The sequence below is a fragment of the Pseudomassariella vexata genome, assembly GCF_002105095.1.
Source record: "Pseudomassariella vexata strain CBS 129021 chromosome Unknown BCR38scaffold_6, whole genome shotgun sequence".
Lineage (NCBI taxonomy): Eukaryota > Fungi > Ascomycota > Sordariomycetes > Amphisphaeriales > Pseudomassariaceae > Pseudomassariella > Pseudomassariella vexata.
Window position 1 is genome coordinate 1,344,867 of NW_024467961.1, and position 26,530 is coordinate 1,371,396.

The 26,530-nt window shown below is 48.7% G+C and overlaps 9 protein-coding genes across 9 annotated transcripts; 5 read left to right on the forward strand and 4 right to left on the reverse strand.

Moving 5' to 3' along the window:
* Positions 1-1,976: 1,976 nt before the first annotated feature.
* Positions 1,977-2,436, reverse strand: BCR38DRAFT_484613 (uncharacterized protein; the record flags this gene model as incomplete). The annotated part of the gene is made up of 2 exons (XM_040863768.1): positions 1,977-2,206; positions 2,256-2,436. 2 exons carry the CDS (start codon positions 2,434-2,436, stop codon positions 1,977-1,979), a joined length of 411 nt encoding a protein of 136 aa, XP_040716301.1.
* Positions 2,437-4,650: 2,214 nt separating this feature from the next.
* BCR38DRAFT_192279 (uncharacterized protein) lies at positions 4,651-5,322 on the reverse strand. Its single transcript, XM_040854016.1, has 2 exons — positions 4,836-5,322; positions 4,651-4,774 (listed from the first exon to the last, which is right to left on the reverse strand). The coding sequence occupies exons 1-2, from the start codon at positions 5,232-5,234 to the stop codon at positions 4,766-4,768; spliced, it is 408 nt and encodes a 135-aa protein (XP_040716302.1). The 5' UTR covers positions 5,235-5,322; the 3' UTR covers positions 4,651-4,765.
* A 212-nt stretch (positions 5,323-5,534) lies between these two features.
* Positions 5,535-7,134, reverse strand: BCR38DRAFT_432006 (uncharacterized protein). The gene is made up of 3 exons (XM_040860141.1): positions 6,484-7,134; positions 6,182-6,429; positions 5,535-6,109 (listed from the first exon to the last, which is right to left on the reverse strand). The coding sequence occupies exons 1-3, from the start codon at positions 6,782-6,784 to the stop codon at positions 5,855-5,857; spliced, it is 804 nt and encodes a 267-aa protein (XP_040716303.1). The 5' UTR covers positions 6,785-7,134; the 3' UTR covers positions 5,535-5,854.
* Positions 7,135-8,533: 1,399 nt separating this feature from the next.
* On the forward strand, positions 8,534-9,290 carry BCR38DRAFT_192305 (Mss4-like protein). The gene is made up of 3 exons (XM_040854017.1): positions 8,534-8,757; positions 8,835-9,072; positions 9,121-9,290. The coding sequence occupies exons 1-3, from the start codon at positions 8,565-8,567 to the stop codon at positions 9,224-9,226; spliced, it is 537 nt and encodes a 178-aa protein (XP_040716304.1). The 5' UTR covers positions 8,534-8,564; the 3' UTR covers positions 9,227-9,290.
* Positions 9,291-9,466: 176 nt separating this feature from the next.
* Positions 9,467-9,943, reverse strand: BCR38DRAFT_297037 (uncharacterized protein; the record flags this gene model as incomplete). Its single annotated transcript, XM_040854509.1, has 1 exon — positions 9,467-9,943. A coding segment is annotated over one exon (477 nt), but the record flags the coding sequence as incomplete, so codon positions are not given.
* Positions 9,944-16,340: 6,397 nt separating this feature from the next.
* BCR38DRAFT_408889 (uncharacterized protein) lies at positions 16,341-17,183 on the forward strand (the record flags this gene model as incomplete). Its single annotated transcript, XM_040858317.1, has 4 exons — positions 16,341-16,401; positions 16,456-16,539; positions 16,869-17,011; positions 17,058-17,183. 4 exons carry the CDS (start codon positions 16,341-16,343, stop codon positions 17,181-17,183), a joined length of 414 nt encoding a protein of 137 aa, XP_040716306.1.
* Positions 17,184-18,027: 844 nt separating this feature from the next.
* On the forward strand, positions 18,028-19,351 carry BCR38DRAFT_341031 (uncharacterized protein; the record flags this gene model as incomplete). The annotated part of the gene is made up of 2 exons (XM_040855836.1): positions 18,028-18,219; positions 18,329-19,351. The coding sequence occupies 2 exons, from the start codon at positions 18,028-18,030 to the stop codon at positions 19,349-19,351; spliced, it is 1,215 nt and encodes a 404-aa protein (XP_040716307.1).
* A 668-nt stretch (positions 19,352-20,019) lies between these two features.
* Positions 20,020-22,568, forward strand: BCR38DRAFT_192318 (uncharacterized protein). The gene is made up of 3 exons (XM_040854018.1): positions 20,020-20,511; positions 20,562-20,668; positions 20,721-22,568. The coding sequence occupies exons 1-3, from the start codon at positions 20,125-20,127 to the stop codon at positions 22,438-22,440; spliced, it is 2,214 nt and encodes a 737-aa protein (XP_040716308.1). The 5' UTR covers positions 20,020-20,124; the 3' UTR covers positions 22,441-22,568.
* Positions 22,569-25,567: 2,999 nt separating this feature from the next.
* BCR38DRAFT_484619 (uncharacterized protein) lies at positions 25,568-25,831 on the forward strand (the record flags this gene model as incomplete). The annotated part of the gene is made up of 2 exons (XM_040863769.1): positions 25,568-25,725; positions 25,774-25,831. 2 exons carry the CDS (start codon positions 25,568-25,570, stop codon positions 25,829-25,831), a joined length of 216 nt encoding a protein of 71 aa, XP_040716309.1.
* Positions 25,832-26,530: the final 699 nt, after the last annotated feature.

The window sequence follows — 26,530 nt, forward strand, 5'->3', positions numbered from 1 at the left end:
TTCTACGGTTAAACGACCCCCGTATTTCTCTTTGCTACTGCACGACACGTTGATCGACTTACTGTCTCTTATTCGTAAGCCATAATGACATCAAGACAAAGATCTCCAGCGAATTTGATTGTTGACTTTCAAAGACATTCTGTTATTCTTTGGTCCGTCTCGGTTTCAACAATGACCGCGCATACATGCGACACAGACGAAACAGAGCTCATCACTAAACACCGGCCCTGTTCTTCGAGCAGGGCGAGAGTTAAACACCAAAGCTTCTGGTACTGCACAATGGCGTTCTGCATCCTCGTATTTTCAATGGTAAGTCGCTCTATCGTCTCGAGCTGATGCATTCGCTGAAATCCCTCAACCTTCTGAGTCAGCAGATCGAGTGAAGTAGCCTCAATCGGCGTCGGCGAGTCCGAGTTTTGGCGCTCTCTGTCGCTATAATCGGAATCAGAATCCATGAAGGGCGTGAGTTTGACGATTGTATCCAGAGGATGCAGTACTTGCTGTGCCTCAGCTTTAACAACGGTGCATTTAACGAGTAGTCCCCGATTATGGGCACTTTCCCGGGGCCTGATTCTGGGACCACCTCACGACATACATGTACATCATCATCACTCGCCCATACTTTTGCCTGGCATACATTGCAGGTGTTCCAGGGTGACCATGAGGTCCATTACGATGCTCCCACTGTTTCTGGCCTTTGGCTTAAGTTTGCTACCTAAAAGAGTAGCCGGTGTCGATACGGCATCTGAATCAACTCTCGCTACCTTTGGGCCATCCATCGGACAAGCTTCAAGAAAGGGTAGGGGTGGAACGAGCACATCTTCAACGGCTGAATCGAGCTTTGAAGCGGACGAGAAATGCTACAACGGTCAACCCCAACTTCAGCACTGACCGTATCCACAATGACGATGAAACAGAACTCAGTGCCGCGCAGTAAACAAACTTATGAGAATAGCACTACAGCGCTCGACACTTGCACAAGTCCGACTCAGAACATGAACAATTCCAGTGCCATGGAGGCTGTCGTCCAGATCCAAGTCAGCAACTTTGTCGGAACTGTCACCGTAGTCCTTACACGGATCGAGTCTTCAGTGTTACCTCTCAGCAAAGAATGTCTTCACCTCCATGGAAACAACTACTACAGCGGTAGAAGGCCATCTACACAACAATAGTGCGGCAATCGAATCTCCAGCCGTGCCGATCCCAAGCCAGAACAACACGGCATCGGCAAACTTTACACTTCGGTCGAACTGGATCGCTGCTTTCAACGCTACCAATGGACCCTTTGTCAATTCTCTTACCCCTCCTCGAACGGCATTCACGGTCTTCACGGGTGACGGCACATCGCATAGGCATATGGATGTACCTAGTACGCTTCCTTTTTTTAGCCCGGTAAATAAAGTCATATAGTGTCACGGTTACTTAAGAAAAAGGTGGAGAAGAGGAGGACCGGGAGCAATATCAGTGCCCAGCCATTCAACTAAAAATTCCTGAGCATGCACGGCTAGCAAAATCCATATGCAATCAGCCAGAGACCAGAGATATCCACCATTGATAAAATGCAGGAGGCCACGTGGAAAGACACGGTTTCGTATTTTATCTTCGACAAGATATTGTATTCTCTCTCTGTGTCGACACTACACACTCTCGTTAAACCATTCGATTACCGCCAGCTTGCTCTTTCCGGCGATCTTGGCAATAAAGGTGTTTGTCGGCACGACTGCCAGGATTTGCAGCAATGCTAAATTCACCTTCATTTCCCTCGCGATCAAATTCTTCATCTCCAAGGCCACGTGTGCATTCACGCCGTTGCGGTACATAGCCCGGCCCTTGCTGAAAGATATCTTCCCACGCCTTCAGATTGTGCTTGCACTGTTCTACAAGCACACCGACGTCGAGTTGGCAGCCACGGCCCCGTGTCCGTAGACGGGGCGGTAGTGTACCAGCACATCCTGATACGTGTTTCCAGCTACGACCTACGCCTGGCTGGCGTTGCCGAAGGCACCAGAGACGGACGAGCAGATGTTGTCTAGAATCTTAACCAGAGCATCCAGATACTCGGTGAGGAAGTTGGATATGTCAATAAAGGCAAATATACTGCTCCTTCTGAATGGACACATGTGGAGGAGCATGTTGCTGGAGATGTCGCGGAGGCTGATATCGACAAACGTTCCAAATGCATCCTCATTCCCCCTCGTTACCGGCGCTCCTCATCAGGCTCTCAAACAAAGCCATGTCGACGCCCTCGAACTCACAGTCTTCTCTCACGGCGGCCAGTCCTAGAGACTCTATATGTTGCCAGAGCGGGTCGGGTAAGCCGTTCTGGAGGTGTGAGGCGAAATCTACAGCAAGATAGTCCGCGCCAGTAGCCGGGATCGGAAGCATCCCTTTTTGCGCCTGAGTCTTTGCATAGGAATCTGGTACTGCTTGTGACATGATTGTAGATGCCTCAGCATGGCCCTAGTTCGCATCCACCGGCGTTATGACGTCAACATCTGGAACTACACTAGGCCCAACAAGCCCAGATGGACGCATCTAGGGTTTAGCATGGAGGGTTCCTGAACTGGTCGTTTAGTGCATCGGTCCGCCACCTGCGAGTGAGCCGAGCGATTTCTTGTTGCAATCGGAGCTTGTGATTGGGAACCTCCTTGCTCATGCTCTCACGGGCGATCTTGATGATGCCAAAGTAAGGAACATGTACGCTCGTGACGGCATCGTCATCATGGTCCGGTCGCACCGTCTCTCACCCTGCTTCCTGCACGCTCACTCTTGGGGCACCACGTGGGCAACCAATAGCCGTCTCGACCTCGATGGTTAACAGTCAGCGCAGAAGACCGGCGCTTTCGGCACTGAGTGCGTCTGCATTGAGACGATTAAGCTCTTGCATGTTCTCCTGTACCTGCTCCATCATGGCGCGATCGCTCAGATACTGGTACGTATGGCAATTTTGCACTATTCTCGGGCTGTTCTCTCGGTCAGTAGGGCAAAAATTGTTATGAGTCTTTCTCCTTCATGCTCGAGGTACACGCTAAGGGATCTACTGAACTACTTGCTGTAACCTGGTGTCATGTCAGGATACTGGTGATATATATGTGGCCCTCATACGTACAAAATTGTGCCTGACACCCTATTTAGATCGATAGTACAACGGCTTCACGGCTACCACGATCGAAAGTCCCCCCACCTTCCATCACGGCATGTGGAACCCGTATCTTAGCACGAGCCAGAAGTTCGCTAGCAAACGCCTAACCTTACAGTCCTTCTCCTGCACTTCTGGCCAGCTGCGTAATGCTTCTGTTGTACCCGATACAGTCTCGTCGGAATCTAAATCCCGTCTCAACGTCGCAGCCAACACTAACCAAGCCACCTACGTAGAGCCCCTGCATAATTCTAGCCGAATATTTGAATCATGGCGGTTTGGACAACGATTTTGTCTCAAGGCTGGCGTCTGAACGGTGCCACTATTGCAACCAAGCTCTCACCTTCAGTAGCGGTTTCTCGATAAGAAACGATTGCATCTGTGGAAAATACAGACAAGAGGGTTGTATCGGTGATGATAATGATGGTGGAACTAAATCCCAAAGGCTGCAACTATGGAAGGGCTATCTATGGGCAATTGTCCCACACAGCCAGTGTACCTGGGACACGCAACGGTATCTGATATCTCATATTAGCTATTAATGAGTCATAAGAAACATGTCAGCTAGATTATCTACCGTACTTGCTTTTTTCAAAGGTAGGAAGTATATATGCTTTGTAAGTCGCTCTATAACTACGATAATAATATACTATTATATTACATCGTCGTTACTAGTTAGTTATTTGGACTCAGTTAGCTGAACGCGAAAGCCTATAGCTATGACCACACGACTTTCTGCTTCTCATGAGGTAATGTCCTTCCGTCGCGGAATTTGTCGTCGATATCACATACGGCCATAATGGTCACTGCTTCTCCTATTTCTGTTGTTGGCAGGGCGAATATAATCTTTTAGGTGATGATAGATGTTGCGGTGGTTCGTGGAGCTATGGTCAGTTTCTCAACGATCTTGAATGTTCTGCGAAGTGTTTATGATGGAGGAAGGCAAGAGTAGCCTCAATTTGAAAAATGGTCAAGACACCCGTATCTGAAATATTGCCCACCAATTTGCAAACGAATCTCAGAATATTTTTACATATGGTGTATTCACCTAGTATTGTCTTGATCCATCCAGCCGCCGTCACGTAGACTCCCCGATAGCCAAGCCTGAAGCACACTCATGAATATCAGGCCTTATAATTATTCACCACGAAACAAAAACATACGTCCCAGCAGGACTGGACTCACAAAGCGAAATCCGTAGAATAACAGACTACAGCAATCTTTTCAAACGTGGCTTTCATTTAATGCGACCGCCGGTGCTCTCCAGCGGCGCAAGAGTTGGTTCCCGCCCCTCCAGTCTATAAACACGACACAGAACAAACAGAACGACAGCAAGCAAATAAATATCGTCAGACATCTTGCCCCCAGCTCGAAACTACACGTCATGTGCATATAACCATCGTGGTCGAAAGCGGGCAGATCCTTCACCTCACAGGCCCACGTCTCGATGTCGAAGGTGCCCTGATCGTACTGGAATATAAAATTGCGACTCAGAGACAGGGCATGTTCCAGATCCAAGTGTGCGGACATGCTATGTTGTGTAAATGTATAAACTACTGCCAGTGTCGTGAGGATAGTATTTATTCCCAGCAGGACGATGAGACTGAAGCGACCGCAACGCGTAGTCTACAAAACCTGCGATTAGACGACTTTCTATCCTTACGTGTATCTAGATATTTGGGGGCTAAGAGCTCACCTCGATTGGTCCTTTTCGCACATTGTACACCATCATGACGGTGAAAACAACCGCGACGAGCAACGCCGTGGCAGAACTCACTAGTTGAACGTTGTGCGAGTCCAGGGACAGGGACGACGGGTAGCCATACATGTACGACACGTTGGTGTCATTCCAGCGCCTGACCTCCCCTTCAATGATATGATACCTTGAGGCGGTGATTGCTTTAAACACCAACCCGGCGAGGGCTGCCAGTATTAAGACAAAAAGAGTGATGGCTAGACTTGTGAGGAATGTCCACCGAGACATGCCCAGCTTGCGCCGAGACTTGTGGGCGTGGTGTATAGTCGCAACATATTGAGCGTGCAAATTGGCCATCTCTATTGCAGGCTGCGTGTCGTTCGATAGAGGCAGAGGCATCTGGTAGGGAATAGATGATGGCCAACTGGTTGGCGAGCTTCTGTAGTGGCATCAACATTGGCGAGACTACTTGGGTATAGTGGACACGCAAAAGGGCGAGTTCCAATTGGCAAATGAATCAGCTTCCCTTAGTATAACTTGACAAATTCTGTCTCCGTTCTTGAGTATTTTGCCCTTTCACACAAGCGCGTACACAGTTTTGCCCGAAGATATTGGAAGCAGTCTGAACCCGGGCTTCAAGGCATAGCCCGTATTTGTGTACACAGTAGAACTGTGCCGCTCAGTGGATCCGAAACACCAAAGCTTGGTTTGACCCTGGCCAGCTAACGTCATTTCCCCAATCCTGCTCGTCTAAGCGAATCTAACAATATCTATGCAAAAAGACCATTCCCGATTCACATTCCAAAGCTGACACCACGGCCTCTTCCCCGCGGCATCTCACGATGTTCAGGCAAGGCAACATCAAGTCACACTTCGGGCTTTTATATACACAACACCACACAACAAATGCAGGAGCATACTACAGGTCCTCATAACCACTGCATCAGTCACACCTACTTGGGGGCTTCAGTTGTGTCTGGTACCGTTCATTGATTCCATCGCAACGTTGCGTTAGCCGCTCAGTTCCCCGTAATGCCGCCGCTGACCGAAATATACTGGCCTGTGATCCACCGACTTTTCTCCGACACGAGCAGCAGCACCGCATCGGCAATGTCCTCAATATTCCCCATGCGATCCGCCGCCCGCGTCATATCGATAAGACCCTGAACCGCCTTGAACCCCTCGGGATTATCTCTGGCAAACTTCTTGCACTCGTCTGTTTCGACGGGCCCGGGCGAAACTGTGTTCACCGTGATTCCATGCGTTCGGCCGAACTATACAACACGATCCAGTTTCAGCAAATCTGGGGATACGATGTAAGAATTCATCTGAGAGAGTAGACTTACCTCTGCTGCCCAGGTAAATGTGAGCGAGTCCAACGCAGCCTTAGCCGCAGTATAAAACGGAAGGCTGTGCATGCTGAGTTTGGAAGTGATGCTGCTGACGTTGATTATGCGCCCGCCGGACGGCATGTGAGGTACGACTGCGCGGATTACGTTGATGGCCCCGAAGACGTTGACTGAGAACTGCTTTTGGATATTCTCCTGAGGGGTCTCCAAAGTCGTGCCAGGCAAGTTGCATCCGGCATTGTTGACTACTGAGGCGTCAGCAATTTGTGTTTCTCTGCATATCAATGGGAACGGCAAACCGAGAATATCAATATGGTCGGTGCCGAGTTCTTTCAAACTCCTCTTCACTAATCGATCGGCTCCTTCTTGTGTCTCGATATCTGCCTGGATAGCCACTGCCTTGGTACCACAATCCGTCTGCAATCTTTTGGCAAGACTGGCAGCCCTGGGGGCCGTCGGGTCGCTCGCGTAGTTGAGCACCACAGAGGCTCCGTTTCTATCAAGTGCCGTTGCGATACCGGCGCCGATTCCACTTTCACGACCAGAGCCTGTGATAATGGCTACTTTTCCGGCCAGAGATAATGTTTCAGGCGCCATCATTCAAGACCGAGAAACGACAAACGGTTGGCAAAAAGATATGCACTGGATGATGGGTATAGTGTCAGGTCTCGGGATTCGAAGTTCAGGCACAAAGTTGGCTACCTTCTGTGCCGGCATCGCGCGTTCGCAACCCAATAAATCAAACCCTTCCATGCTGACACCATCCAAGTCGCAAATGCAGCCAATCCTTCGTTTATGGATACAAATATGGAGTTTCTGTCATGTTTTATATGTTTTATATGTTATTGGGCCAGATGCAAGCGGCACATGTTATCAAGTGGAGGTAGGTAGGTTGCATCGAAAGGCGAAGGATCCAGTTCGGTGGGGATACTGGTATACGATGAGACATCTAAGTGAATTTACATTACTAATAGGATTTTTAGTAGGGCTGCAGGCAGGAACAATTTTCCAGACAAGCCAAACAGGACAATTCTATCCAGAAGTTCCGGTTGCCAAGTAACGTAGTTCATTGATAGATACTAGGGTATGTCAGCTCTCGTTGGCATGCACACTGAAATGAAAACGGTCTGATGGGCAGCGAAAACGAAAAGCAACACAACATAGACTTGATACAATTTGACAATATGGCCACTATAGGCTACAGCTCAGCTATGTGTATCATTCCTTGTTGCAACGTCATTGCTCAAGAAATCTGGAAATCACCGAGAAATGTGCGTCTTGTCAGACCTTATAACTACCAAAAATACCTTATTCTACAACGAGTGGGTCCCTCGTCTTTTGACGGTCAATTTGGTCCAACACGTCTCTTGGAAAACTCAACGTACATCAGCTCAGCATAACGTTCCGTCACAGCAATTCAAAAATCAATTCCTGCCTGCGGCAAATTTGGGGAGGTGCAACCGGATCAACCAGAGCTCTATAAGAGTCGAATGAATGGAACAGCTACCGGCTGTCCAACGAGTCCCTCCGTCCGGGCCACAGATCGCAATCCGGGGAAGCTTCTGTGAATATGGGAAGACTATCGGACTTATTGCAAGCTATAACAAGCTATAACAAAGCATATACCTGGATGTGTCCTGATCGTCCCAAGTCCAAAGGAGTAGAGGTGGCCATAAAGGCCCTAAGTACTGAAAACCGTGCCTCTTGGCTGCTTACACCAGAGCAAGTTCAGAAACCCTAAATCAGCAGTCGAGCACGAAAGAGCTAGAAAAAGGGCTGGTGCGGTCCGACAGTTCTTTTGTTTGCAGCCGTGTTTCAAAAGCATGAGTTTTTTTTTACTTGCTGTTCAGTTCAACACTGCGATTCAATGTAGGATCATGTCTAGTGCTGTTGCAGCTGTTCGATAAATCAAGATGCCAGTCATCGTAGACTCGAGATTCCAGCTGAGTCTGACATACATGTAGGTATTGCTTGACTATCATGCGCCTTCAATCAGGCACTCTTTAAAGATAGTCAGTTGGTCAGTATATGCTACAAGATATGCATGCCTATAACTATTGATCCCGACCCACTGCGTAAGGAATGGGTTAGAAACAGGCCTTTCTACTTTAGTACTTGCTTCATCCCATCCCACTACACCGTCGGGTATAATTCATGAAATGGTTGCATACTTAAATACACTATATACGGTATTAGGAAGCATATCTCGCAATTATCTTTGCCCACTACTCTCTGTGGTTCATTATTGGTTTCCCCCATGTGGAGGACAATTTCCATCCGGACGACGTCATCGTTGCTGCAAAAAACCGCCGCACTTTCATGCTCCGCAACCAGACCACAATTGCACCAACAAAGTCCATTTCAGTTTCAACTTGCAAAAATGGCCACCGAATGCAGTTCAGGTGAGAGTTGGAAGCAACAGCCACCATACCGGCACTCCAAAGAAGATGCGGCCAAGTTTGACAAGAAGCATGAAGCAAGTTGCCACTGCGGTCGGGTCAAATACTGGTTGAGCCGCGACGCTCCCTTGGTTGCTAAATATTGCCACTGCAGAGGTTGTCAAGTCCTCCATGGTGAGAATTTCACTGTTACCTTCTCCTGCGACAGGATATGATCTGGGCCAGATGACAATCGGACTAACATGTCGTAGGTGCACCGTTTCAGTGGGCCGCTATCTTCCACAAGGAGGACATGATGTTTGAAAATGGCACCGATAACCTGGTATTCTACCAATCTGGAGAGCAAACCCTAGGTCATGACTTGCCCTGTAAAGTGAGCTGTGCCTACTGTCGCTCGCCTATCTTCGACGAGGGCCGGCGGATGGCCTTGCTCTTCCCTACTCTTATCAAGTTTGCGAACAAGGCAGAAAGGGATGCCTTCTATCCACAGTACGTGCAACGTCATTGTATTGTCAAATTTTCTAACCCCTTACCTAGATGTCATATCTTCTACTCGCAGCGTGTGGTGGACATTCCAGATGGCAAGCCTAAATGGGACGGTATCGATGGGGAGGGGAGCCTCTTGATGGAAAATGTGGCTTAGGGCAAACATGATTGGTAATACAATACATCATTCAAACTCAACTATGTACTTGAAATCTTCTGACCACATCAAAAACCCCATAAAGCATGCATGAATATACACTTGCTCGCCTCCACCTGCGTACTGTAAATCCATCCAAATCTCGCTGTCTATATATTGCTGTGATCAAATCCGCCTTCCAGTGACCCGACCTCATGCTTCACAAGGATCCGAGTCATACCACATGTTGAATCGATCTCCGTATTCCTGGCACAAAGCAATCTTCGCCGTGTGCGCCTGGCTGCGCCAGGACGCAAACCGCACCTCGAGACATGCCGATTCCTCCGAGCTCCAAACTTCAATGACATCGTCTATGTCGAACTGGAAGTTGGCCATGAGGAAAGCCATCAGTTGTCGTTCCGAGATCATGTTCTGTGGCCCCGAGATCCGCAGAACTCGGGACTTGTCGGTGTCATCTTCTTCTACCGTCTTCACCCGGTTCCAGGATACCTCAACTCTAGCCCCGTTGACTACCACCTGGCCAATCTGGCCTTGAGCGATGAAGCGCTTTGCAGCAATATGGCGGAAGAAAATAACTTGGGCTGTTGCTGTGCCGGTGGCGTCTCGGGGGAAGTCGATGTTTGTCCACTTAACTTTTCCGCAGCCGCGGATGGAGGCGAGAAGTTCATGATATGTCACATCGTAGGGAAGACCAGCAACCCAGACGGAGGCGTTGGCCCCTTTTTGGTTGTTCAAGGCCTTTTGTGGCAGCCAGCATGAGATATCCACAGCCATTGTTTTGGTTGTATGGACTATTGAAAATGGAGATGTAAAATAAGTGGTGCTGATGGAAATGATAATGCAGGGGAAGCGATGTTAATTGTTTAAGTGGCTTGATTGGCACAATTAGATTGGTTGCATGATCCTGTCGTTCCTGGAGCGGGAGCGGACCAGCAATTATATTCTCATGGTTTCGGATCCGTCGCCAACGCGACGCGTCATTCAAGGTGTCACCTGAAGTCTGAACATATAGCGTACGTGTGCCGAACTGTCGGACGAGATTTAGTTCCGTCGATTCGGGGCCGGTGGTTATCAGCGTAACCTAGATGGCGGAGTTCGAAAGCCACGCGGCGACACGACAGCACACCTGGGCAACGATAATATCTGAGTGTATGACGCTTATTGATCATGTTACATCTTACTACATAGTAAGGGCGGATGATTGAATGAAGCTATTCCAGCTTCGCTTACTAAGAATGCAGGTTATATCGCCGTTGCACACTAATGTCAAGGTTATTGTTTTCGGACCAAACCTTTGCAATTGACCTGAAACGTCTCAGACAGTTATTAGGGTTGGTTGAAGTGAAGTCCTGGACCTCCTGTGTGACCACTTCAGAATCATTTGGCTCTGAATGTCATATTTACAGTCTATGTAACTATAGGTCGCTCTGTTGATACTATCTACGCAGCAGACTCTCTCATTCTTCTTTTTCCGACAGTGGGTAGGGAAAAGCCAAGACTTTGACATTCATAGGTTTAAGTTTCTACAGTAGAGATGAAAGATGATTACAAAGTTCGTAAGGTGAATTTCCTTTACATGTGCATGTTCATGCAGCGTACCGTCCAAATCAGTCCACCATCGTTCTAGAAGAACACGGTCGTCGTGGCAGCTTTCTCAGCCTCATGAACATAAGGTTAATCGGAACGGAAACGAAGACAAGCATTGGGTCAATCGTCAGCAACTTGCGTGCTGTATGATTTTGCCTCAGTTCGTTCCGTCCACCGATATGGCGCTAAAATTTCGGAGAAGACGGTGCTTACACTGCCGTTTAGTGCTGCGGCAGATCGTGGACATCCACGTCGGCGTTCGACGCGACGTGTGTGATCACGTTGTCCACAGAACCAATGCAGTCTGTGACATAAATGGTTGATCGAGACACTCAATTTTCCCATCGCAAGTGTGTGCATCTTATAAGCGCACTCAAGCAAATCAGAACCTTCGATGGCACTTGACTCAATAAGAGTTGAATCCAGATAGATCGGCCTCGATAGTCAGAAAATACAAATGAAGAGAAACAATATTCATGTTGAAGGTCGGCGCACCAGACAGACGCTTCATATAGTACTCCCTATAATTTTCTCTTCCTTTCAACAGCATTGACAGATATTAGAGCAGGCATCTTCGTTTTCCATACCTAAGAATGCCCAGCGAAGTAGCGTCGCTCAGATTGACTTTCGCCATCCACTGACGATGAAGTCATGATTTCCATATCATTGGTAACCTTGATGTCCCCTACACCTAGCATTAGCCCCTGAGCTGGAGATTTTGAAGGTGCCTTAAACTCTATGTGTACCTCGTTCTACTCGAACAGTTCTTCTTCAGACTCATGGCTCTTGAGTCCTCGTTCCAACCGCGTTATGATGCCCATTGGCCCCTAGCTTTTATTGCCTGCATTTTTGCGCTCCCTGGATGAGAGCTTGTGGGGCTTCTGGCCAGCGTATTCCTTGTTGCTCCCTGAGGAGCTTCCGGTTGTGAAAGTGGTCCAGAGTACTTTGATAGCGGGGAGGTTCGAGGCAAAAATGGCGGACTGGACCTCAAAGGGCGCCGCGATCATCATCTTGCAAACTTTGAAGGACGCATCGGGGACCAAAGTAACGGATACGAGGACTAGAAGTCACAGAATTACCATAATGATAGAGCATAGGCCGCAAGCGATGACGGAGAGGATGGTGACTTTGAGTCGGAGGTTATTTGGAGGTTTCATATCGTGGAAATGGCTAGTACCAGGATGCACAAATTAATCCCAATAATCTGCCCAATGTTAAATGTCAGGACGAACGCCAAAAGGGATGTGGGAGGTAACATCCAAGAACGGTAGGAATGATCATGATAATAAACATGTGAGCATATGTGACCTCCGGATACAACAGGAGGTTGAGTATCTTCTCGAAAGATATGCATTGGAGCAGTATGAGAAGCCTATATACCCAAGCCAGCACGGACTCATGTGCATTGTCGTAGAGAATTGGGTTGACCCACGAGCTAGTTAGAAGAGCACTAGCACTGAGGCCGAATCCAACCCAAAAAACATTTGAAACGTCTTTTGCGCAGATAACCGAAATTAGAAGAAGAGGAATGTGGTCTTACTTACCACATGGACTCTATAGATGACGATCACCTCAATGAATACAGTATATATGGGGCAAGCAAACGGCAAAGAATCTGGCAGTCAGCAGCGAACATGTTTTCAGGAGCGCAACAGCCGTGAAGCTGCGTTGCTGTTACATGGGCCTTGGTATCACACCATCGGTATTGGACATTTATAGCACGACTGCTCTATTAAAACAGTCGCAGGTTGACTTGGTGAACGGTACTAACGACCTAGACTTCATTTGTCAGGGGACGAACCTGGCGCTTTAACCTATCTCATTCAATAGAACGGCAATGGAGCAGAATCATTCCAGCCCCAGTACTTGACAATGAGCGCGAATCAAATCAAACCCGAGATAGTCCCAAAGGCGAAGGTGACATATGCCGCAGCGTAACCCAACTCATACAAGCTTGTGACGGCCATCTTCAAGAAAAATACAGGCTCTGGGACCAGCACGGAGTTGCGGAGTATGAGAGAAGACGAGCTACGGTGCCAAGGGAGAGGGTCTAAAGCGCACGAGCAAGAGTGAAAGGGGGAGATACATAGCATTGATGCCCTGTCCTTGACTTGGTATTTATCCCAATGGATGTGAACTGGTGAAGTTTTAGAAAGAGAAATGATTGCGTGCTGCTTTGCCCGGGAAATATGACGGCCTTGGCTGTCCAATAATGAAATTATATGACAGCATATATTCCATTGAAAACAGCATTAAAGTACTTAAGTAACTGTAGTCTATTCGGAATATCCACCAATCATGATTCCCCACGTAGGTAATATACTACTCAAGTAGCCAAACTCCCTTACATCTTGAGATCCTACAAAAACATCAGGATATCAAAACGTACAAACGTGCCAGACCATAAAAGGCTCAAATGCAGAGGACTGAGACGAAGTCCCAACCCCTACCCCGTAGTTCAGCGGTCTTTGCTTTCTCCACAATATGGGATCACGGTATAGCTTTGGTACCGAATGAGAAAAGTGGCGCGGACGATCCAACCCATATTGGATAAAGAAGAGCGAGGTTTGGAACGCTCCATAAGGAATGTAACTGTGATAGCTCCAAGTGGTGGATAACGGGATAGTAGCGCGGAACTAGCTGTTCCTGTCAGGGCCCCTTGCAATCATAGCGCTTTACGATTCTACGGGAATGGCAAGTCAGAGTCATCAAGTTACCGCAAGTCATTCCGTACCCTTTTCTCGCATACTCAATTGCCGAAGATTGGTGTATGGATGACTGTGGATGAATGATTCCAGACTCGAAGAGGTCAATAACACTTTCACAAATCTTTCAGTGCCTAGTAGACATCGGCTCGTATTTACTTATTAGCCTCCAAGTCAACATGTAGTCAAGCAAATTTAGAGTGCAGGTAGTATAGCAAGTAGATCAGATCCCTTGGGCAGAAGTGGGGTCCACAAATCACACATTGTCCAACTTACCTCCGGGATACTCTACTTTTAGACTACTAAACATAACTACCTTTAGACTCTGAAAGTAGAGGTAGAATATCTTACTGTTGATTTGAGACTGAATAATTTTACTATAGATTTTATTTAACGTACCCCACAAGCAAGTTGGCCACTTTTTCTTGGCACCGTACGAACAACCTTTTAATTAGCATCATCTTTACACATACCAAGATGGGATCGAATTGGAAAGAAAGCGACATGATTCTAGCGTGTCAGGCGCTTCAATCGAAACCCGAATTAAGCATCCGACGCGCTGCCCAACTCTACAATGTCCCTCGTACAACTCTAGCTAACCGAAAACGCGGACTACTATCTCGACGCGATACTCGACAATCTAGTCATAAGCTTACGGAATCAGAAGAGTTAGCGGTCGTACAATATATACTTGACCTAGATTCGCGATCATTTCCTCCCCGGCTCCATGGTGTTGAAGCTATGGCTAACCGACTGCTCCGTGACCGTGGCGCTGGACGCGTCGGCGCCAACTGGGCCTCGAACTTCGTACGACGACAACCAGACCTTCGGACGCGTTTTAATCGAATAATCGACTACCAACGAGCCTATTGCGAAGATCCTGACGCGTATCGCGCGTGGTTTACGCTCGTACGAAATACAATTGCGAAATATGGTATCCAAGAGGCGGATATCTATAACTTCGACGAGACAGGGTTCGCGATGGGCTTAATCTCATCCGAGATGGTAGTTACAAGTGCCAAACGACGCGGAAGGCCTCGTAAAGTCCAACAAGGCAATCGAGAATGGGCTACAGTAATCCAGGGTATCAATTCGTCCGGCTGGGCTATCCCGCCGTATATTATTGTCGCGGGTCAAAACCACCTCTTATCCTGGTACGAGAATAGCCCATTCCCGTCCGACTGGGTAATCGCTGTAACCAAAAACGGTTGGACAACAAATGAGCGAGGCGTAGACTGGATTCAGCACTTTGATCGCTATACGAAGGATCGTACGAAGGTTGTTTATCGTCTTATCCTCGACGGGCATGAGAGCCACCACTCGACTGACTTCGAGCTATATTGCAAAGAGCATACTATTATTACACTTAGTATGCCTGCTCATTCGTCACATAAGCTCCAGCCTCTCGATGTAGGCTGTTTTAGGGCTTTGAAAAGGTCGTACGGCAAAGAAATTGAAGACCTAATACGGGCGCATATAACCCATATCTCGAAGGAGGATTTCTTTTCGGCATTCTATAGGGCGTATCGTACGACTATAACTAAGTCGAATATCCAGGCAGGTTTCAGGGGGACAGGACTTATTCCGTACGACCCGGAATATGTGATTTCACAGCTGGATATTAAGCTACATACGCCTACACCTCCTGGGAGCTCGTCTGGCGCCCCCTTAATCTGGGAATCGAAGACTCCAAATAACCCAACCGAGGCGCAATCCCAGTCTGAATACGTTAAAAACAGAATCGTACAGCATCAGAATAGCTCCCCGACGACAATACTTACGGCTATTGACCAATTTTCACGTGGTGCGACGGCTGTTATGCATCGGTTAGTTTTACTTGAGGATGAGGTTACTACACTTCGGAAGGCCAATCAAGAGCTAAGCCGTCGTCGAAGGACTCAAAATCGACAGCTAAAAGATGGAGGATCTCTTAGTTTACGAGACGCTCAGGACTTACAGTCTCAACGGAATATTGAACAACAGCTACAGGATGATATACGTGTAAGTCGTCGTACGAGACCGGCCGAACCACGCCGACAGCGCTGTAGGATCTGCGGAGAGCCCGGACATAATGCTCGTACTTGTGAGAATGATAAAGATACGTACGAGGAAGAGGATTCCGATTAGTTTGAATTATTATTTTTTATTTTAGTTAAGTTATTGAAGTTATTCATACGGTGCCAAGAAAAAGTGGCCAACTTGCTTGTGGGGTACGTTAATCTAAAGCCACTCTTCGTTTTCTTGACTATAAGTCTATAAGTTAGCTTTTCTAAGTGAACTTCTATCAACTTTACTTTAATTAGTAAGCAGAATCAAAGTACAACTCTACTTTAAGACAAACTAGCTTCTATAAGTTTTTGCCTGAAATCTTCTATCGCTCAATTTCACAGCTTTTCGCGAGTTTATGATACGAGATAGAATGTGTTGTGTTTGGGCGGCGGATCTTAGGTGTGTGGTGTGCCCACTGGGGGACCAACCCGAATGGCATACTAGTTCCTTGAGCTTCAACGGCTCTACTTGCAGAGCTTAGCCATATTGCCGGATCCGCCTCTATGGAGAAGAAGACCGGAGAAAGCGTCCAAACAACCGCTCCGGTTGACACGTGGTAGGTATCTCAAGTCACCGATTCTGGATACCAGAGCCAACCTTCGTTGCACCCGATACCGCGAGCCATGGATTGAATAAAAATCACCGTCAGCTGGCCGGTTGTTTTGGTCTTGCTGCTTACTGGGTTGGTTACTCTACTAACGCACCGCCGATACTTGGCTCCTCTAAACAACATACCTGGCCACATTGTCACATCATTCACTCGATTATGGCAGATGGAGCACATCTTGAAGAGCGACCAGAACCTAGAGTTGATCCGAATTCACAAGAAACATGGTAATGCAAAGACATCTCTGCTCGATAATGCCATCTGCTAACAGCCTTTTACAGGCCACTTCGTCAGAGTATCATATGACGAGGTCAGCGTTAGCCACCTTGATGCAATCAAGAAGGTTCTTCTTGCGCCCCTTCAAGGTAAGCGGCATTCAACGCAGCAGCATGCAATTGCTATTCAAGCATAGCGGAGTGCTGTGTACTGTCAACACAGACGATGTATGCAATGAAACTAACTGTGTGATGGTTCACTGGTACAAGTTGAAATCAACGAGACACAGAAAAGGGGCCTCTGCCTAGATCGTGTCCCCTATTTTGCCCATGCGCAAGAGCTACCATGAGTTTCAAGCATCGGACTTTGCGTACGGGCCTCGAACTCTTTCATGGTGCCTCGTGAAGGATGTTGAAGACAGGACATACACTGGTTCAGGGGGCTAGCATTGACTGACACGTCTATAATTACCTCCAAGCTTGCATCAAGGAAGCACTGGTGTCTGTTAGCCCCTGGGTGATTCATTACTCGAAGGAACTTTGGGGTCCCAACGCTTCCAAGTTCAACCCTGATTGCTGGCTTGAAGTTGACGCCACCTTTAAAGATAAATATTGGATTCCTGTAAGCTAAGATTCCCCCGGTTGATAAGGCTGATACGGACTCATAGTTCGGTGCGGGTCATGGCTCATGCCCAAGGCACAACGTTGCCAAGATTGAGCTGTCTAAGATCACGGCGACATTTGTTCGTAGTTACGACATCCGACAGGTCCACAAGGAGCAGGATCGGCAGTAGAAAGCTTACTTTACCGTTGTGCCACATTCTTAGCCGGTTTACATTGACAAGCGGAATGCTCAGCAACGTACTGTGTCTTCCATTATCTGCGAGAGGAATGTGGACGCAATGTTGATTTTCAAATAATGGACCACTGCAATGTTGTTTGCGATCCTCTGTATATAAAGGGTGTACACGAGAGCTTGTTAGCTGGCAGCGGCAGAGGGCGGGCCGCACAAATTGAGGAGAATGTTTCAGCAGATACCATGCGGACGAAGCCAAATGTGCGAGCATTGAGGGTTGTCGGTGTGACTTGTACGAGACGGCTACTCAAGTAGGAGACGCAACAGATGGGATTGATTGTGGTCTGAGAATCTGGCTGCAGACGGTGATAAAGGACGCGCAGTAGTCTAGCGGGCAGTATGGCCTCGAAAGCCTATCAATGCATGGTGCAATCTCCTTGTTATAGTACATGACTGTTCAACAGTAGTTCACGCCTGATACTGTCGGAACGGCGATGCTGAAAAGATTCCCAGGTTGATTCCGGCTTTCCCGTACTCTGATATCGAGGTGGGTACATTGTCTTGGCTGTTTTGGCGACACAATGTCCTAGCTAGCGGTCTCATTGGCTACCCCTAGCTCCGATGGGGTTCCACGATAGACCCGCCCCCAGACCAGGCAACTGCCAGGTAATCACTAGGTGGGCACATCATAGAGCTAGCTTATCGCTTGGTTAGCTGCCAGCTCTCAACGCCCAGACGTTGCGCAACTACTGTATCTACCATTTCGACCAAGCTTTATCTTCTTACTACCTTCCGCAAACCCCAGGTTTCATCATATTCAAGTTCACAAACCCGATTTCACCATGAAGGCGTCACTTCTAGCGCTTCTACTGCCAGCGGCAGCGACCGCCCGTTTCATCGAGGAAACTGAGATTAACCGAGTCATTCCATACCCCGACGGCCTCATCGAAGAGCCAGTTGAGCAGTTCTTGGTTGAACTGTCGCCCGGCGAGGTGAAATGGATCACTGAAGAGCAGAAATGGGAGCTGCGCCGAGTAAGTTTGCCCCAGAACATCCGTCACTCAAACGCATCGCGTCGCATCGCATCGCACCGCGTTTGGCCGATTGCTGTCTCCGGCGCCTCTGCTAACAGCTGTTGTCAAGGCTGGCCAGAACTTCATGGACATTACCGAGCATGGCGACCTCGGTTCGCTCCGCCTCGCAGCCAAGACGAAGCCCGTGTTCCCATCCAAGGTTAAGCTGCAGTCCGACGTTAACCCGCTGCTTGGTAACCTCACCAAGTCTTTGATGAAGGACCATCTCGAGACCTTCACGAGCTTCCACACGCGATTCTACAAGTCCGACTACGGCCGGCAGTCTTCTGAGTGGCTGCTCAAGACGGTGCAGGACACCATCAAAGAGGCTGGGGCCGATGCATACGGCGTCACCGCCAAACACTTCACCCACCCGTGGGGCCAGAACTCTGTAATTGCCACGATTCCTGGCAAGTCCGCCGCGACCGTGGTCCTTGGCGCGCACCAAGATTCCATCAACCTCTGGTTTCCTTCCGTCCTTCCCGCGCCTGGTGCCGACGATGATGGGAGTGGCACAGTCACCATTCTGGAGGCGTTCCGCGTGCTCCTGCAGTCGCAGGATGTCATGATGGGGAATGCATCCAACACGATCGAATTCCACTGGTACAGCGCCGAAGAGGGCGGTCTTCTCGGTAGCCAGGCTATTTTCGCTGATTACGAGAAAAAGGGACGCAACATCAAGGCTATGCTTCAGCAAGACATGACTGGATTCATTCAGCGCACCATTGACGCTGGCAAGCCAGAGAGTGTCGGTGTCATTACTGATTTCGTCGATCCAGGCTTGACTGCTTTCATCAAGAAGATCATCGAAGAGTATTGCGAGATCCCATGGGTCGAGACCAAGTGTGGTTATGCCTGCTCTGATCACGCATCGGCTTCCAAGGCCGGATACCCGTCGGCATTTGTTATCGAGTCAGCCTTTGGCGACTCGGACAACCACATCCACGGCACCGATGACTTGATTGAGTATTTGTCTTTCGACCACATGCTCCAGCACGCGCGCATGAGCTTGGGTCTGGTGTACGAGCTGGGCTTCACCGACTTTGCCAAGCTCGAGAGCGAGGCGCAGATGGGCGAGATGAGCGAGTTGTAATATTTCGCTAGATCACCTAATATCGTCATGGGGATCACATCGGAAGGGATAAATGGTAGAAGGGCAACGCTTGGGAAAGTTCATTCAGAATAGACAAGCCATTCCTGACCGCTTCGAGGTTTCAGCTCGCACTCTTTGATACGAAGTAGCTCTGAAGCTTGCGTGTACATCGGTACATTTCTGCAAGGGAATCGTCATGGTTTCCTTGGAAGTTGCCGCGTTCCCGGGCCTGACTGTTGACACACCCCACATCAAGATTGATGGAAAATCTACGCCCACAAAGTTACGTCATCTCTTCATCAGATGGTTCGAAGAATTCTATAGTCTCTCCGCCATTGCCAGTAGCAAGTGCGGACAATGGTACGAATGCCCAGAAGCAACGAGCATTTTCAGCTCCATGTAAGTTAGGATACATCGCAATGAACATGGTATCTGAGTGCAACAGAACGGGTTCATCGCCTTGGGAGCGTCGCTGATGGCCACGTCGATCACCAGCCACGCATACGCAGTCTACGCCCCTCAAATCCAACCCGGATCGCCGGCCTCCTAGGTGACGTCCCATAGCCGCATTTCTTGGCAAAAGCCTGTTTGAACCTCCACCTCAAGCGGGCTCCACCCTGCAAGTACAGAACGCTACGGAGTATTAAACGACCGACTTGTGTGCCATGTCCGTGGCCGTCGGATTATGCGTGGCGATGCAAGTTTAGTAGTTAGCCTACTTCTCTCGTCCTGGTTCCTAGAGTGATTGGACTCAATCACGCAAAATTCCAGCCATGTCTAGTCTTCAAAACCTGGGCAGCGCCCTATATCAGGCTCTCGTAGAGTTCCCCTCTAGTGCTCTGACTATTCCAAGACAGCAAGACCTCAAATCTACCCAAATGCCCCGTTCTCACCCCCTGGAAGCGTCCAAATACTCCATCGGCGACTCGTTGTATAACGAGTGCAGATCGTCCAAGAGCGTGTCCGCGCTCGTAGCTGAGGATGTTACAGTTTCGCCCGGTGATGCTTGGAAGAAGGGCTTCGGCCACTACGTAAAAGGCGACAACGACCATGCGGGTATCCGAGACATAGGGAAAGGTTTGGTTGATGACGCTGCGCTGCTCAGAGCACGGGATTGTGGGAAATGGGGTAAACGTGACCCCAGTGAGCTGTTCCTTCGGGTAAGTTGTTTCGCTACGCTTGGAGGTGCTATGCTGACTGACATGACTAGTTATACCACGATGCGCTTTCCACATTGGACGAGAAGCTTGCCCTTGGTATGGTAAGTCCTTCGTTGATGGGCAGTAGCGGCGTGGTGCCGCTGACCGTCATATCCGTGTAAGTGGTTATACTCATCCTCCAAGTCCCAAGTGATTAACACCAAGCCAAGCATTCCCGACATTGTTAGACACATGTCCAACATGATTGTGCGGGCAGAACGTGAGGTCTTCCTCGCCACCAACTTCTGGCAAAACGGAGTTGCGTCGGCATACATCACCGACGCCATGAGAGAGCTCTCACGCCGGGCCGGCGAACGAGGAAGCCGGATCGTAATGAAGATCCTGTACGACCGTGGCAGCCCTAGACAGCTCCTCGAACCTCACTACATCGTATCTGAGAAGGAGTACACAGGAAAGGCCGTGGGCATTCCTGCCAAGCACGAGATCCCCAATATTGACCTCGAGGTCATGAACTACCACAACCCCATGTTGGGCACCTCCCATGCTAAATACATGATCGTAGACCGAAAGATGGGTGTGATCCAAAGTAATAACATCCAGGATAACGATAACATGGAGATGATGGTTCAAATCGAGGGTCCCATTGTCGACTCCATGTACGACATGGCGCTGTTAAGTTGGCACAAGAAAAGTGACCCGCCTTTTCCGAGTGCCCGATTCCCAGCGGCTGAAGGGGGCATTGGCCACTTTCCAATAAACCGTGGCGACTTATTCAACCCGAATGGCACCCTGAAGGGACATTCAGTGGTCATACACCCGAACAAACTCGTCGAGAGAGCTGCAGCTTACGGTCCGGAGGCGGACCAAAAGCTCGCCGACAACATCAAGCCCGAACGTCACATCAAGTTTGCAGGGTCGGACTCTTCCGTTCCCGCTCAGACTGTGCGTTCTTCACAGGACTCAAATCAGCAGGTGCCACAGCAACCTAAGGTCCCAGCAATCGTCGACCTTCCGGAGCACACAACAGACAACACCCACTACGACAAAGATATTGCAGGAGAGATAGCCCGCGTGCAGGAGTCGGTGTCGACAAAGCCGGGAGAGACTCGGATGCAGGCGGTGACTCGCCACCTCAACCACACCACCAACATGGGATTCCTTGGAAATGCCCCTGATTGTGAACCAGAAGACGAAATGACGCCCATGATTCCGCATCCTGTCCACGACCCCTTTCCTATCGCACTCGTCAACAGACCTCCGTACGGTCCCCCGAACCACAAGTCGGTGTCGAACCCGCAAAATGCAGTGTGGCTATCGGCGCTGAGGAACGCCAAGAAGAATGTCTTTATCCAGTCACCAACACTCAATGCGGAGCCGCTTGTCCCAGCAATTGTTGAGGCCTGTGAGCGAGGTATTGACGTATACTGCTATATCTGCCTGGGGTACAACGACGCGGGAGAGCTCCTGCCTATGCAAGGCGGCCACAACGAAATGGTCTCCAGTCACCTTTACGCCGCCCTCTCCCCATCAGCCAGACCCCGTCTGCACTACTTCTGGTATGTGGCTAAGGACCAGACCAAGCCCATCGTGGCGGACAAGAAACGCCGCAGTTGCCACATAAAGCTCATGATTGTAGACGAGTATATCGGCATCATTGGTAGCGGCAATCAAGATACACAGTCGTGGTTTCACTCACAAGAATCCAATATTATGCTAGAAAGCCGTGAAGTCTGCAAGGTATGGATCGATGCCCTGCGGCGCAACCAGAATACCCATCGCTACGGCATGGCGAGCCAAGAGGATGGCGTGTGGAGGAGTCCGGAGGGGAATGAGGCCGAGGGCGCGATTGGCGCTGATCCAGGGAAGTTTAGTTGGGCGAGGGGTGTGGTGGGCGCGGTGAAGAGGCTCCAGGGGACCGGTGGGTTTTGAGACGCGTCTTGGGCACGAACCATTTGATTTTCATTATGCCGTTCAAGGGAGTTGGGTATTGGAGTTGAAATTTTGAACAGGACGATTGATATCCAGAGCACACACGTCACCGGGTCGACTCCATTTGCACGATAAGCGTGCGTGGGGAGTAACGCATACGATACGCAAAAACGCATCTTTTAGATGTATCCTAACTGTAGGCAAGCAGATGATTCAGCTATCTGCCATAACCCATCCGTGAGGATTATACATAACTCACACAAATAAGAAAAAAACAAAGAAAAAAACAGAGTAAAGACAAATAAACAACCCAAGAACAAAACAAGAAACCAGAAACTTGAAATCAGAGCGGCCGTTGGAAGGGGGGCTGATCTCCTGGATGAGTGACGGGAAATATCTTTTTCACTTCTGTCTGTCTTACATTCATATTGCTCCTCCATGCTTTTACTATCCCAGCTTGAGGGCTGCATCTTCTGATCTAGTTGATGTCACTACTATGATGTAATCTGCTGGACTCGCTTCTCCAAGATCTCCTGATGGATTGCAGAAATATGGATTAGTCCCAGGTCGGGCAATAGCTTAGGAAGGTCTGGCGAGGCAGGCAGCAACGGTACTCGTGAAGCAGCCTCCACTATAGTTGAGTGAGCCACGCAATCTAGATATACCATCAACCCGGGGCAGTATACATACGCAAGAACAACCACTACCAACCCCGAAAACTCTGCACCCCTTCGAGCTGCAAAATTCCTGTTGCGAGGATAAAACTCAACACAATCCCGCCAAAGATTCCAAAGAAGACAGCTACACGCTTAGCTAACTCGCGTTTCTTGACCATGCCTGGAGGGTAAACATAAATCTCGGGATTTAACCTGCCTCGACGAGGCCTAGACAAAGGCGTCACGCCAGGAAATCAGTGGGGTTCTTTATAAAGACTTGGAGAGTCACCGTGAGTCCGAACACCAAGTCTGCGATGAAATCCATTTGCGAGGGCCAAGATAGCAGTGTCCGTCAGTCAGCTTTAGCGGAACATGAAGCTGCGCGAATCAGCATTCCTTCTTAACGATGAGATTCGAAGGTATCTCCAACACTATAGTCCCCAGATGCGTGAGCTAGTAACCCAGGTTGATGGTGTTTTAGTTGACCTGGATACGGACCGCCAATCCGCGGGTACGTGCGCTGGCTAGGTTCATGCGATCCAGTTGAAATATGAGAAAGCCTAGACGCACCAAAGGAAGTACGGTGAAGTTGACTCTATTATGCATAGTAGCAGAATGTGAGGAATTTTGACGTGAAAATACTCATATCTTGCCGCGGGTGGGAGTGATCCATAGTTGAAGTACACCGAATATACAAATCCGACGGTAGTTGAAGCCAGGCGCCTTTTGGCCAAAATTCGCTAGACCGACCCATCTGAATATAAACACTCTCAACCCAAAGCAGTTCGCCCGTCAAAATAGTGTCCCGCGGAAAAGGCTTCACAGCTTTAAAAGAGAAATCCTACTATATGGTCCAGGGTTGGGAGGCATCTTCATGGCTATAGTCGAGCTCAGCGCCCAGTATAATCCCAAGCCTTGGATACTGCGCGCCTGGTAAACCGTAGTAGTTGACCCAAGATGGCAGAAAAGTCCTCAGGAGGTCAACTCTCGATTTTTCAGCGTCTGTAGTACAGTTCACATTGAACAAGATTCCTAACAACGTTCAGACAGCTATTGCAAGGATGTGAGAAGAAGTATCGCATTAGAGGCTATTTATTTATAGGATACTTCGCATGTTTCAAAGCTATCATGTTACGAAGTAGGTTATTTCAAGCATGTACTCCCCATATGAGTACTGATGTTCACTACTATTCAAGTTGTCCATGGAGATAGGTAGGGGTTTCCCCTTTCAGTTCCCAATAGTGCACTTGATCTGACGAGGTATAGTAAAAGCCACCATCGCAAAAGCCCGGACGTAATGCGGCTAGTCTCCTTTTCAGGATTATTGTTGGACCTTCAAGGCTACTATATCAAGACTGCCAGTCTTGGAAGGACATATGGCCACACACCGTACGTTATGGGCCAATATGAGCACCACCCATCGAACCACACAAGTCCTGCCTGTGGGACAGGCATCAGTTAGTACTGTCTATATAAGGCCCTTGTGGCCGCCGTTCACTTCGTTCAAGACTCTCCATTTGCCCACAATCCAACAATTATGCTCCTCGGACCTCACCTACTCGTTGCCACATTGTGGTATTCTTTCGCTAGTACAATCTCATCATGAATAGCCCATGTGGATATTTTATTTCTTTGAACTGTCCATAAATGATAATTTGCAACAGCAGGATTCGAGGCATAATTGCGTTGTCTGTAGCCACATCATTCGCATCGTGTTGTATCGCCTACTATCACCCATCTTCGTGTACTATGCCGTTAATAGTTGGCTGCATCTTCCAGTCGCCGTGGATCACCGTGTTTCAGGAAGGCATAGCCGTTCGGGTTGTAATCGGCGAAACGCATTGACGGACCGGACCACGCTCACCGGTGAACACCTGCACATTCAAGGTTTATACTCGAAATGGTCTTGGCGGAATTACCACATCAGATGGCTTTTTGTACTTCCGAAATCCTTACTATTTGTTTGGACGGCTGAAGAGTGGCAAGCCAACATCTGTGACTATGGTAACGATATTGCGGTGACGGATGATTCCCAGGAGAGCCCAGCGTCATAGAGTTTGTTCGGGCCTGAATAAAGGAACCCCTAGACTTGAATCTGGTCAAAGTTTGGCTGACTGACGAAGCACCAAACTCTTTCGACGTCATCTCATATAAATCACCGAAGCCACCGCCGCAGTACACATCATCCGGTCTATCTACCGTTCTGATCAAAGAGAACGAAGCCGCCAAGATTACGCATCCGGACTTTACTACGTAGGCTCCTCATCACTATTCGCAAATATGTATCTTCGTCACATGCTGTTGCCAGGCAAACTTCAAGGAGTATAAAACATGCTCCGCCCCTGCAGCTGCTCGCATTCAATTAAATATAAGCTACTCTCTACATCATTGACTCTCTTCCCACTACATACCACTCTAACCAACAAATTTACACCATAGCTTTAAGCTTCGCTTTAAACAAGTACTTCACAATGCAGTTCTCCATCATCGTCGCCATTACCCTCGGCGCGTTTGCTGTCGCCTCACCCGTTGCTCCGCGAGACCTCTCCTCCTGTATCGCTGACGTCACTACGACGCTGAACTCCTGTGTTAGCCGTTGCGGCACGGATTCGAACTGCACGCGCGAATGGTGCGATTTTCGAATTATGACGAGACATCATTTCTGACATTCCCATAGTGATACGAATGGCACCAATGCCATCCAACGCTGCATTTCCGATAATCCCTCTGGATAGATGTGGTAATGTATCACACGTTCATCGGCAGTACCCACATACTAATGTGTGTGCGGTTAGAACGAATTTTCCTGTTGGTGGCCCAAGACGTACTGTTATGGGGTTGGGTGAGCGTCTAGAGTCCCAAACGTCAAAAGGATATGTGTCATTCCCCAGTGTTACAATGGTAGTATATACATGTATATAGTACGGCATGGCTCGAAGTATACACGTACAACATCCCATGATTATATGACATTCAAGAATTGCTTAATTGTCTATTGTTACCATGTTATACCAACCATACTTGTCGAGTAAACGCATCTGTAACATTGCTTCTCCATCCGCTGGAAGCTCTCATGTGCGACTTCAATTTCTCTCACATTCTTAATGCTTCCGACCTGCAAGTCCACACATGAGCGTAACATAAGTGAAACATTCGGTATGGAAGAATACGTAACAGGATTCTTGGGATATATGAAGGAAGAAATGGATACTTAAAGGACAGTACACCCCAGGCATTTCGTTGTAGACAGTCTTTACTTGGGTGATCATTTTGTCAGCGTGTCGCATGCAAGACACCGGTGGGGTGCCAGTGGGGCACCGGTACTGGGACCTGCGAGTCATGACCTAATATGGAAGTCTTGGTATACTGAGGAAGCGGAGGAATTGGTGCTCTGCTGCTCCGATATACGGGCTCTACTACTTCGAATACGTGCT

What these genes read in the sequence shown, in the direction of transcription:
- BCR38DRAFT_192279 (XM_040854016.1), bottom strand. Translation starts at nt 5,234, where the DNA reads ATGCCTCTGCCTCTATCGAACGACACGCAGCCTGCAATAGAGATGGCC.
- BCR38DRAFT_192318 (XM_040854018.1), top strand. Translation starts at nt 20,125, where the DNA reads ATGTCTAGTCTTCAAAACCTGGGCAGCGCCCTATATCAGGCTCTCGTA. An exon ending in CCAGTGAGCTGTTCCTTCGG is followed by an intron (nt 20,512 to 20,561) that starts GTAAGTTGTTTC and finishes TGACATGACTAG; the next exon opens with TTATACCACGATGCGCTTTC. An exon ending in CCGCTGACCGTCATATCCGT is followed by an intron (nt 20,669 to 20,720) that starts GTAAGTGGTTAT and finishes CACCAAGCCAAG; the next exon opens with CATTCCCGACATTGTTAGAC.
- BCR38DRAFT_432006 (XM_040860141.1), bottom strand. Translation starts at nt 6,784, where the DNA reads ATGATGGCGCCTGAAACATTATCTCTGGCCGGAAAAGTAGCCATTATC. An exon ending in CGACCATATTGATATTCTCG is followed by an intron (nt 6,430 to 6,483) that starts GTTTGCCGTTCC and finishes ACGCCTCAGTAG; the next exon opens with TCAACAATGCCGGATGCAAC. An exon ending in CATTTACCTGGGCAGCAGAG is followed by an intron (nt 6,110 to 6,181) that starts GTAAGTCTACTC and finishes CGTGTTGTATAG; the next exon opens with TTCGGCCGAACGCATGGAAT.
- BCR38DRAFT_192305 (XM_040854017.1), top strand. Translation starts at nt 8,565, where the DNA reads ATGGCCACCGAATGCAGTTCAGGTGAGAGTTGGAAGCAACAGCCACCA. An exon ending in AGGTTGTCAAGTCCTCCATG is followed by an intron (nt 8,758 to 8,834) that starts GTGAGAATTTCA and finishes AACATGTCGTAG; the next exon opens with GTGCACCGTTTCAGTGGGCC. An exon ending in AGGGATGCCTTCTATCCACA is followed by an intron (nt 9,073 to 9,120) that starts GTACGTGCAACG and finishes CCCCTTACCTAG; the next exon opens with ATGTCATATCTTCTACTCGC.